A 12,644-nucleotide genomic window follows, 5' to 3' on the forward strand; every position below is an offset into this window, starting at 1 on the left:
GCTTTTTGTCTTCGTCAAATATAGATTACCAATTGCAAATGATTAATCGTGTAACTTCGTGTTTTCAGTGCTTTTTTTGTGGCGACTACTTAAGGGAACAACGTCCCTGCAAAGTGGAAAGTTAGGACGCAAAGTGGGCGGGCCGATATGACGTAGTTGGTAATTCCCACAATGCATTGCATATTTCAAGAATAAGTACTTGCTACATTAATATTTTTAGACTCCCAGTTGAGCAGTAATATTTACTATCATGAATATAGTCACTTAAGCATATATACAATAAATATATAAGTATAAAAATAAAAAAAAAAATTCTGAGTGTGCCCACCGTTATATGAAAATGTGTTGTCTTCGGTGGGGTCACTGAGCCGGCAGGCAGAAAGTCATTCACTCTTGTTTCTCTTCATCTCGAATAAATCTTTCGCCTTTTACTAAAGATTTCCGTGGAGAGGAACACTATGAGTATAATCTAATTTTTTGTGGTCCTGCTTTATGCAGGGCTTATTACATTGTGAAAGAAAGATTCATTGTATGACACCGCAGGAGTACTTAGGTGGAACAAGAACTAAATAAATATTGTGCAATGTTATGAATTGTTTGTATTTGTGGCAAATTTCTAATTCATAAAGGTATGTTTAGGAGGCTGTTATACTGAATTGCAAGAATTACAATGTACTTAAGCTCCTACAGTCGCTGCAGGTAATATTACGTTCATCATTTTGCGTTTTTGTGCCAGTTAATGGATTGGCACTCTGTCCAGGGTTGTACCCGGCCTCAGACCCAGGATAAGCTGTATAGAATATGAATTAATGAATTAACGTAGCTGCAAGCAATATACTATTCATAGATAGTATTCATCACTATCTTTTTTTAATCTAATATGCAAAGAAAATGTTTGTGTGATTAACTACTATTTTTGAATATTTGACACCAAAACACCCCAAAAACGTAAGGAAAATGTAGCTACATAAGATAAAAAATATTTTCTCAAATTAGAAAAAAAAACTTTGAGACCATAAAGAAGGCAGAAGAGACACTGACACAAACATACTAGTGGAACTGAGACTACTCTAACATGGTACTAGCAAAGGAAGCTTGGGGTAACCTCAGTAAATAAAACCTTGGGCTCAACATGCTTTTTTATGTTCCAACTCTTAAATATAATATTATAATAACACTAAAGTTCACATTGAGGAGGCGTTTGGGATCCAGCACATACCACTTAATGTATTGAAAAATCTATCAGGTTTCTCAATCACTATAAACTCATTTTACACAACCTACTTTGTAGGCAGATGTATGTGTGCGTTACTGTGTTTTAATGATGTCATGTTGTTTACCTTGTTCAGTAATGTATGCATGCATGCAATCTACTACCCCAAAAAAGGCAATACTTTTAGCATAGTGTCTCAAAAGATAAATGTATTATTCTCCATCTAAGTACACACAGTATGTTTATACATAAACATTGTAAACCAGTTTCTCAGCTCTGGTCCTGGAGGACCACCTGCTCTGCACATTTTAATGGGTTTTCCCTGCTCTATAACACCCACTTCAATTCAGAAAAGGCTGTTAATTAGCTGATTAGTTAAATCAGGTGTGCCGGGGAGCTAATAAAACACTAAAATGAGCAGGACCAGGGTTGAAAAGCACTGTTATAACAGTTATAAGTTAATCATACTTTTATTTGCATCTTTAACAGTAAAAAATTCAATGAAAATTAGGAACAAAAACTGGCTAGCTGGGATCAGATATATTCTACTTTTGCTCTGAAATATTAAATAAACAATTTTTATAGTAGCAGCGGCAACAGTAATTATAAAATAATAAACTATAGGTAAGACAGTCTCTATAAAACATGTTTATAAAATACATTCTGAGCTTCAATCCCTGAGGTACAGTTACATGTGTAAAAATGTAAAAATGGGAAAATCATCTGAGCAAGTAAATCTTGGTGTTACTTTACAAAAGGTGAATAACAGCAAAGTAAAAGGTGTGAGTACTCTGTGAATCAATATATTAAAAAAGAGAGAGGAAGAGGAAGTTTTGTAACATATGCTTGGTCATAAATTGAATGTAAAGTGAAGTAAGGTAAGAAAACAGTATGCAATCCTAAATGAAGTGTAAAAAGAAAAAATATTGGTTACCAACCATTATTTTAGAGGTATTTTTTTAGAAAAAAAATTGGTTTTTTTTTAAACCAGAGCACCGAAAGAAAACCAACCAATATAATATTGTTACATACCATAATAATGTATTATATAACATTATAATGTATAACATTGGATAAACATATTATATAATAGTTTTCTTTTTCTGAAGTGTGCATACATTTTTTTGGCTGACTCTCATAAAATCTTTTATCCAAACAGGAATCGTGGAGACCAATAGGGACCATTGTATTTATTTCCACTGTTAGGTTAAAAATATATAGGGTCATTCACTAGAAAAAGGCCCAGAATATTGATGTAAATACTGTAATGATTCTCGCTAGGACAAAGCAATTTGAACAAAACAACATACAATGTGCTCCTCAGTATATGGAGCTTTGTCCGTGCCGGAATGACCCTGACTCAGACCGATAAGGTAGGCGCCAGACAGCCATCGCACCGTTTATCGCCGTACCCCTTGACTTCTCGGCTCGGCTTTTTATCAGGATGCTTAATTGGTGTTTAGTCACCAATTTGTTTAGGTGATGTTGGAGTGAATTTGAAAGAAATATTATGTTCCTAACGTTCTCTCAAAAAGTGTTATTCAGAGCATGGTACAGAAATTTGGAAACGACAGGATCATGGAGCGCCATGTCAAATGTGCCTGGTAGAAAATGGAGATCACTTCCAGCATCACATGTAATGTAATCGATTACACATACATCAAGGTATGTAGCATTTTTTTATTTATTTTGTTTATGATCGCTTCATCATAGTGAGTTTTTACAGAATATTCAGGGCCTCCTTCAAGGGAATCACCCTGTTTTAATTTTCCACTTAAATCATAAAATGCAAGCACTTAAGGAAGATGTTCAGGAACTTCAATTCTTACTTCAAAACTTACAAATTCTATAGTATTCATTAAACTTTTTTGATATTTCACAGTGTCATGCCTGAACTAGGCACACAACCCCAGAACACAAGACCATCTTAATTTAAATAACAAGTAACTAATAGTTTTTAGTTTTGTCACAGCTTATGGATCAGAGTTGAACAAGTCTGCTTGCTTACTGGTCCAGGATTCAAAGCCAATGCCCAGATCAGGCTTTGCTAAATCTTTTTCTTCCTCGGACACACTGACAGGAAGAATCACCACAGGCAGTTTAATTTCTGGATCACGAGCAAATTTAATATCCAGATAGACCTGAAAGAGAAAACAAACAATGAATGCATGAGGGCTGTTGTGAACTGAGACCTTGACATATAAAATATACATACATATAACAGTACTGCACAGTGGCCACAGATGTACGGGGTACAGGGGTTGTTACGTATGTTAATGTCGGGTGCCAACCCAGATTGTATCCAAAAAAACATAAAACCACAGCTCCCTAACTCACTGCAGAATTAAATGTGCACCTCAACTCCAAAACTGTTGGTCGGAAGCTCCACAGGGTCAATGTACACGGCCAGGCTGCTATAGCCAAACCTTTGGTCACTCATGCCAATGCCAAACGTCGGTTTCAATGGTGACCGCAGCAAAAATCTTGGGGACAATGTGAAACATGTATTGTTCTCTGATGAGTCCACCTTCACTTTCCCACATCCGGGAGAGTTACATTGTGGAGAAGCCCAAAAAAAGTGTATCACCCAGACTGTTGCATGTCCAGAGTGAAGCATGAGGGTGGATCAGTGATGGTTTGGGCTGCAATATCATGGCATTCCCTAGGCCCAATACTTATGCTAGATAGGCGCGTCACTGCCAAGGACTACCTAACCATTCTGGAGGACCATTTGCACCCAGTAATTCAAACATTGTATCCTGCAGGCAGTGTCGTGTATCAGGATGATAATGCACCAATACACACAGCAAGGCTGGTGACAGAGTGCTTTGATGAACATAAAAGTGAAGTTGAACATCTCGCATCTGAAGCTGAACATCTCTGGCCACTGTGCAGGACTGTCATTCCCAAGGAGAATTGATGCTGTTTTGGAGGCCCTACACCCTACTAATAAATGATTGTGTCTAAAACCAGGCATTTCAGTTTAATTGTCCAACTGCTTAATTAAATATACTCATGTTTCCAACTGCACATCAAATTAACACGGTAAATGAAAGAACTAATACAGCTGATGTTAGCTGAATCTACAGTCTATATCTCTATGAATACTGATTTCATAAGCAGCCTACCATAAGTCTGTACTCCACTTTGAGAACCTTGCAGTTGAGGATGGAAAGACATGTGTCTGCTGGGATGTTCAACACTTTGGTCACAGACTGCTCCGTTGATGGATCAATGGGATCGCTTTTCTCTTTCAGGAGCTCTTTAGTGCGCACCGTTCTTTTCTTTGAGGCAATGAAGCTCTGTTTCTGGTATAAAATGAACTTAGGTTTGACTGAACGAGATGAATTGTTTATGACATCTAACTTCACCATGATTTGCTCACCTGTAAATGAACAAAGTTTTTGTTGATTAGAAATAAAATGTTGATACTGTATGTTACATACAGAAACGTTAGTACTGGTACTGTATATTACGATGTGTATTCATTTTGTAAAAATGAGTGCAGATGCAAAAGAGTAAATAACTGAGCAATTCAAAAGCCTTGGCTGATAAGAGAACTTAACTTTTAAGTCAGTATTACTGGAGAGCCTGAAAAAACTTCAAAGAAAAACACTTATACACTGTACTGGATGAAGATCAAATATAGATTGCAAGGATGGCTGTAGAACTAATGTCTTACAGTCTTGGGAAAGTTTCTGTATTGACTTAGATTTTTTTTGGCATTTGCAGCTTGTCTTGTGTTTTTTTTTTTTTTGACAAGTTTATCAAAAATATATATTGTTTCTAGAAAATATAACTTTGAAATGTTTCAGATCATCTCATCATCTTAACTCAGTTAAGAACACAGAAGCATGACTGAAATTGGCGAAACTGGATCTGAACAAACCACATGACTTCTGAAACAATGTCCTATGGCCAGTTGAGACCAAAGTTGAAGTAGTGACTCACTCACTTACTCATTGTCTATACCGCCTTATCCTGTATTCAGGGAGGAGGACTGGAGCCGATCCCAGGAGACTTAGGGCACAAGGCGAGGTACAGGTGCCAATCCATCGCAGGGCACACACACTCACACACTACGGGTAACTTAGGAATACCAATTTTTTATTTAAAAAATAATAATAATAATTTTAGCAGAAACACGTCAAACCAAATGCCAAGCACAGCAGTGGAGAGGTGAGATTTAGGCTTGTTTTGCAGCCAAAGGACCTGGGCACCTTGCAGTCATTGAGCTGACCATAAAGTCTCTCCAACAATGTGAGAGACTGATTATGTCGTACAGGAAATGTTGCTGCTAAAGGTAGATCTACTAGCTATTGAATCATGAGGGTACTTAGTATTGCCCACGCTTAGTATACTATTACTACAATTGCATATGATATTGACTTTCCTTTAATAGGAGAATTCCTAGAGACTAAGGCCCCTTTATACCTCATGTTGTATAGTCCTGGTCTTGAAATTGTCTTGCAAATGTGCTTGTAATGCGATGCGAGTTTCAAAGTGAGTTTCCCCATTAAAAAATAACAGAAACTCAAAAATATTCATATAAAAATGATCAATAGAAAAATGAAGTGAAAAATAAAACAAATTATGCTGCACTTTACTTTTGAAAAGAATCGTAGCTGTTGTGAAGGATATGGGAGAGAGGTGGAGGAGGAGGGGTTATTGTAAGGTGACGTTGCACTGCTACAGCCTTTTTAACCTTTTTCTTCTTTCTCTTCTTGTTGTGATCAGTTGTGATCACGTGATGCTCAGCAGACAAAGCATATACATACTGCTCATAGTGCAAAACCTTGCTCGTTTATCAAGTTAAAATTTATTTTTAACAATTTTGCGGTTTGAAAACCACTTGCAGACCTAGTTACTCACAATCTAAGGTTTTAGGGTATTTTAGGATTCCACAACATGATATAAGATGCAGTAGGAAATCTCTATATGGACAATCACAACAGATGATGACCCGTGACACTGTAAGGTTATAAACATTAAAAATCTATAACCATGCTGATATGGTCTTACCTAAGAGGAAGCCCATCTTCTCTATACGGGCATCCATTGACACTCTCCCAGATGCGGGGAACATCATCTTTTTCTCTTTATTCCTATACTGAGGCGTCTAAAAAAAAAAGGATGTCATATAAACTTCACAATCAACACGGAGATTGTTTTATAACTTACAAAAGGTTCCTACCATCAGGTCTGGTATAGACATGTCTCCTCGGGGAATATAGTTGAAATACGTTTTGGTTTTTTTTGCCATTACCAATGACCTGCACAATTTGGCTTCTAAAAAGTAAACCACTTTTCCATGGTAGCCTTTGAAGGATGCAGGCATGTTTCTGTAAGAAAAAAGCAAGGAAAAGCAAACCTGTTTAAAAATTGATTGACTACAAAACACATACAATTTACCAAACTAGTACTCACTGATGGGGAATTTGAAAGATGAAGGGGTATACATGGACTCCAGGATCAACAGTTCTTGGGTCTAATGAGGAAAAGGCATTGTACTGTATTACATCTTCCTTCTAATGATAAATAGGCACATCTATTATTATTTACATTTATTACTACAATTTAATAATAATAATAGTAATAATAATAATAGTAGTAATAATAATATAATTGAATAATAGGAGAAGAGAATACTAAAAAGTAACAGTTTACAGGTTTTATGTAAAACATGCAATTAAAACATATTTTCACTATCTTTAACTTACAGCATTGCCCAGAGTCATTTGTTAACAGTGAGTATCCATCTTGACCTGCAAAAAAAAAATCAACTTGTAGAAGAGAAATCTGTCTGTGGCATTTCTCTGTGGGAACTGTACACAGAATCATTCACAAACTGGATGGGTTAAACATTTTAAAGAAGCCTGTGAAAAACTTGAAAAAAATGATTGTGTGTGGAGACACACACAATCATTCACCAACACCACTCGCACATTACAGGAGTTCCTGGGAGGCCAGTGTTTCAGACATGAAGTAGGCAGTCCGATCATGGCTCCAGCGTACTGAGAAAACGTTCTGTCTTAATGGTATCCAAGCACTAGTGAAACACTCGGATAAGTGCATTAGTGTAGCAGGAGGTTATATAGAGAAATAAATGGAGTTTTACTCTCATAAATGTGTTCTGTTATTCTAAAGTCCCAGTTTGACTTGAACACCTTTTAATATTGATTAAAATAGTTATATTAACTAACTTATAGATTTAACTAAGTTAATATTTTGTATTGTAGATAGTGTCAAAAATTATTGTGTATGCATAGGACAATAAAATGCTTTTTGGTGACTGCAGCAGTATGATGTCTACATACGTATGATGTAGACATGATTTTACAATTTTGTTCAATAATATGCATGATCTGTAAGTATTTGCAGCCACCTTTCAAACAGCTCTCCTATGTGGACTCTTCTTTGATTAAAAAGTGTTTGCAGGATCTGTTACTGTTTGCTTCCATCTCTTTCTTTCAACTCGGCGTCAGCCATGTTTGTCCTACATATCTCATAATAATCCCAAATCATGTGACTACATACACCTTTCGGAAACGTATAATTATTACCTGTAATTTATTTTTGGAGGGATTTGACATGATATAAAGTTTGAACAACTAGATAAACATTTTCATTCTTTAAACATTTGAAAATGATTTATACATTTTATTGTGATTTATGATAAAATCGTAACCCAGATACTCGTTGCAATTGAGAAAAAAATGTGTGGAATGTTATCTCAGATCGGCTCCTCTTACTAGTGACCGGACCAGTTATACTTATTTTTCACTCACGTTCCACCCTGCAACAATCGCAGGTAAACAGAAACTAGAAACAGCAAGAAGCATTCTGTGCAAATTATTGAACCATACCTAATGCTAGACATTACGGCTAGGTTTGTAAAACAGTTGATGTGTTACCTTGTTTCTTCTGTCCTAGAATAAAGTACTGAATTGTTTTAAAGTATGTTTCTTTATCGTAATAAACAACTACGTTGTCTTCACCATGATTTTCAGTCCACAGCACCGATGCTTTCCCTTTGGCTTTAATCAACAGACTTTCAATACGAGTTTTCTTCGCCACCTCCAAAGTTACTCTTCCTGAGATGTAGTCTCCATTGCTAAATTTGTTGCTTTCATTTAAAGGATCAAATGTCACTGACAGATTCTTCACGCTACAAGCCATAGTTTTCAGTCCAGCTCAAATGTAGTGGTAACGCTGTGCACGGTGTTTGCTCCAGCTGCAACCATTACGTCATCCCTCCTGGTATTACTACAGTGCAGTGACGTTCACGGATCCTTCTGACTCCACCTCCAACTCACTCTCAGATTGTTTTTTCTATGTCTTAACTTGTGTAAATATTTTTAATAGTGTAATAGTTTTTCTGCACAATGAAGATGTTATGTCATATTGACACATATATATGTTGTATGAATAAAACCCAAAAATATTCATATAAAAATTATTAATACAAAATATAAAGTAGAAATAAAACAAATATACCCGCACTTTACTGTTGTAAAGAATCATGGCTGAAGTAAGAGGAGGGGGGGAGGGCGGGGGCTACTGTGTAGGACGACTATCTCACACACACGTGGGAAACTTCTTTAGCAAGGAACCTCTCTAATGACACTTGCTTTTTACCTGCTTTTGAGGATTTTGCGGAAATGTGACACTGCATTGTCGTTAAAGAGATTCATCTCCCACACTACTCCACTTGGACACAAAATGCTTTACGCACAAGCACACGCGTAGTTACAATGTTATAATCAACAGTACATGCGCACGGATGTTGGAGAGGATTACCCATAATCCTGCAGTGCGAAAGAAAAAAGAAGCATTGGCCAAGTTTTGATCATGTGACGCTCGGCGGACAAAGCGTATGCGTACCACTTGTATATCAAGACCTGTCTGGTTTATTAAGATAAAATTTATTAAAAAATTTTTGGTCTTCTTGCAAAATGCTCACAGACCAAGTTACTCACAATCTAAGGTTCCACTGTGTATATAATGTGTGTGTGGGTGTGTATATACACTAGGTTTTTATGGTGTTTCACATGTTCCTTGAGTTTTTTTAAATGCATTGACAAAACCATTCATGCAAGAACTTCTCCATGACTTGAAATAACAACTGACTGTTGTTGCTGTAACGTAATAACCTAATGCAATATGTATTATTTTAAACAATATTCTAGATAAATAAATAAATCCAACCTTGTGTTGCAACAATTATATTTTTCAATTTTTACAAGATTCATTAAAACACAATCATCTGACGGACATGTTGATGTGTACATGTATTCTTTTTTTGTTTAAAAGTCGATTTATTTTTTATAACTGTATACTGTAACTTTATAACTAATATAGTAATACTATTACTTTATATGTTTTTTTTTTGTAGCACATTTCGAAAGGTATTAAGTTTCGACCTAAGACAGGTTCTCATGAGATGACTTTTACAGGGCTTTACCTTCACAGGCGTAGCCATCGTTGATATAACTACAGTACTATCCTATGTAAACAACTCAAAGGTAATATTGTGACAGCTTTACTTTGCCATAAATTTATCACTTCGAGCTTTGTCTAATATCTGGACTTTGTGCTCAGCTGAACATGTTAACTAAGTCAGTATTTTAATTTATGCCTATTTTTTCTGAGAGACCTTAACACATACTTTGGGAGTTGCTGAAATGAATATATGATCTATATATCAATAATAGTTTAATGTAATGAGCTGTAATATATTTGATAGAATAAATATTATGCACAATTCGTATTTAAGGTTTATTTCCATTTTTGTAGTTCTGTTTTTTTCCCTTCTGGGCTTTAAATGGTGTTCTGTTATTCCTCTCTTATGTAGCTATAATTAATGTTAGATAGCCTGTTTTTTACTACATAGGAACCTGAAGCTTGCGCAGCTCTGATAAGCAAACCCTCAGAGTCTGTCCTTATCCAGTTTTTTATACAGATGGTGGTAGTAAACCGGCATGTTTTTCCTAGCTCTCCAGTTGGTTGCAGATTGCAAGTGAAGGACTGGTTCGTGTCAAATTCTTAATTTGATTACTGATTAGAAACACAGACGCAAATCCTATCTGTCTGATTTTATAATCTAGTGTTAGGTCTATTCAACAGACTACAACCAGGACTGAAACCAGCACAGCGGAACCAAAATAATGGAAAACCACAATGGCAGCAAAATTTTTTTTACATGTACAGCAGTTATATTATTGAAATATTAAGTGCAAGATAAAAAAAAAAAAAACAGAACTAATAAATATGGTCTGTCTATATGTTAAATTATTAATTTCAGCAGGGCTCAAACCTGGATCAACAACCTAGATACAGCCTTAGCTGCCTGAGCCACCACTGCCGTATCTACTGTATTTGTCTAATATATTTTGAATTTGATCTTTTTTTAATGAAAAAATATATATACAGTATATATTTTTTTTCATTTTTCATATATATATATATATATATATATATATATATATATATATACAGTGAACCTTGGATTGCGGGTAACACGGTTTTCGGGTGTTCCGCAAGATGAGCAAAGATTTTTAATAAATTTTGACTTGGAAAACAAACAAGTCTTGGTTTACAAGTACAGAGTGCACGTAAAACATATTTTATTTTGTGTCTGTATGCGAGTGTGTACAGCGTGCGTAATGAATAAAGCAAAAGCAAGTCTCATTAGAGAGGTTACACCGTGTACACCGTGCCACACAAACACACACACACACAGACCCCTCCTACTTTTGCCTTCACAGACACACAAAGACACACAACAAAGGGGAGAGGGAAGCTTACTTTAGATTCACACACACACAGCGCCTGCGTGCACGAACGGAAATACTTATCTGTCGGGATTTAATTTTACTTTTTTTTTAAGGTTAAGTGCAGGTCAATTTGTTTTATTTTTATTTAAATATATATATATTTATAATATATGGCTATATATATATATATATATATATAGACATATTTTGTGCCTGACTCTGTATATGCATTTATGTCTATTATTTGAAGAAGAAGAATACGTTCAGTCAAAACTTCTTTCAACATTATAAAACAATACTGAAGGCGTCCAAAATATGTAATAATCTCCTTTGAACAGTTGATATTGAGATGTGTCTTCTACTTACTGTATGCTCTGTAACGTCTTCATAACGACTGTAATCTGACATGCTGTTAATTGGTGATTTCAGAGGCTGGTGACTCTAAATGAACTCCTCCTCTGCAGCAGAGCTAAGTTTTGGTCCTGCTTTCCTGGGATGGTCTTCATGAGACAGTGTCATTAAGGTGCTTGATGGGTTTTGCAAATGCACTTGACAAAATACTGTTCTTGCAAGGACTTTTTCACTATTTCAGAAAGACTGACCTCTGTGTTTTTAAATAAGAACTGACTGTTGAAGTTGTTGCTGTTGTTGTTGTTACATAACTACCTAATTACCTAAGTGTTATTCCATAGTTTGGAAATCCCCAGTATTGATTAGGAAAGAATTAATCACAAACAAAAACAAATAAATTTGCAAGTAATTCCAAACTTTTAAGCGGTAGTGTGTGTATATATTCAATTATTCATATACTGTGTGTGTATCTATTTCTGTTATATATATATATATATATATATATATATATATATATTACAGAAATGTATTCTATGTATTACAGAAATATATATATATATATATATATATATATATATAGATAGAGAGAGAGAGAGAGAGAGAGAGAGAGAGAGAGATTACAGAAATAGATACACACACAATATATAGAAAAAATATATTTCTGTAATATATATATATATATATATATATATATATATATATATATATATATGTATATATATATTATACACACAATATATGAATAAAACAAGAAAACACTGGGTTAAAAGAAATTCTGTAGACCAACCCAGTGTTTTCTTGTTATGTAGAATAAACGAAATATTTTTTTTAAATACATTCTTAAACATAAATGTAACTTGGAAAGACTTTGAACTCCTGTCTAATGTAGCTTATGTAAAGTCTTACAATTAGGTCACGTGGTACCTTTCGTGTTCTGTTCCTCAATGAAGTACTGAATTGTTTTAAAGCACGTTTCTTTATCGTAATACACAACCGTGCTGTATTTGCCGTAATTTTCAGTCCACATCACAGACGCTTTCCCTTTGGCTTTAATCAACAGACTCTCAATGCGAGTTTTCTTCGCCACCTCCAGAGTTACTCTTCCGGAGATGTAGTCTCCATTGCCAAAAGTGTTGCTTTCATTTAAAGGATCAAATGTCACTGACAGATTCTTCACGCTAGAAACCGCAGTTAAATCCATTCAGATGAAAGACTTTTCGTTTAACTAACTATATCACCCTGTCAAGACTGCTGCAGGTTACAAATACAGAGATTTTACAGCTTGTGTCGACTTCACCTGCGTC

The 12,644-nt window shown here is 35.3% G+C and overlaps 1 protein-coding gene and 1 non-coding gene across 3 annotated transcripts; one reads left to right on the forward strand and one right to left on the reverse strand.

Annotated features, from left to right (window-relative positions):
- Nucleotides 1-387: 387 nt before the first annotated feature.
- LOC128509891 (U5 spliceosomal RNA) lies at nt 388-502 on the forward strand. Its single transcript, XR_008356085.1, has one exon. It is a non-coding gene; the product is annotated as a U5 spliceosomal RNA (small nuclear RNA).
- Nucleotides 503-3,077: 2,575 nt separating this feature from the next.
- On the reverse strand, nt 3,078-12,644 carry LOC128508955 (arrestin domain-containing protein 3-like). Of its 2 annotated transcripts, none has more exons than XM_053480439.1 (7): nt 12,265-12,644; nt 6,934-6,978; nt 6,641-6,701; nt 6,408-6,555; nt 6,236-6,332; nt 4,342-4,598; nt 3,078-3,354 (listed from the first exon to the last, which is right to left on the reverse strand). In XM_053480439.1, the coding sequence occupies exons 1-7, from the start codon at nt 12,539-12,541 to the stop codon at nt 3,187-3,189; spliced, it is 1,053 nt and encodes a 350-aa protein (XP_053336414.1). In that variant the 5' UTR covers nt 12,542-12,644; the 3' UTR covers nt 3,078-3,186. The 2 variants fall into 2 exon arrangements, with proteins under 2 accessions (XP_053336414.1, XP_053336415.1); XM_053480440.1 differs by lacking the exon at nt 12,265-12,644 and adding an exon at nt 8,128-8,584.

This window comes from Clarias gariepinus, chromosome 21 (genome assembly GCF_024256425.1).
Source record: "Clarias gariepinus isolate MV-2021 ecotype Netherlands chromosome 21, CGAR_prim_01v2, whole genome shotgun sequence".
Classification (NCBI taxonomy): Eukaryota; Metazoa; Chordata; class Actinopteri; order Siluriformes; family Clariidae; genus Clarias; species Clarias gariepinus.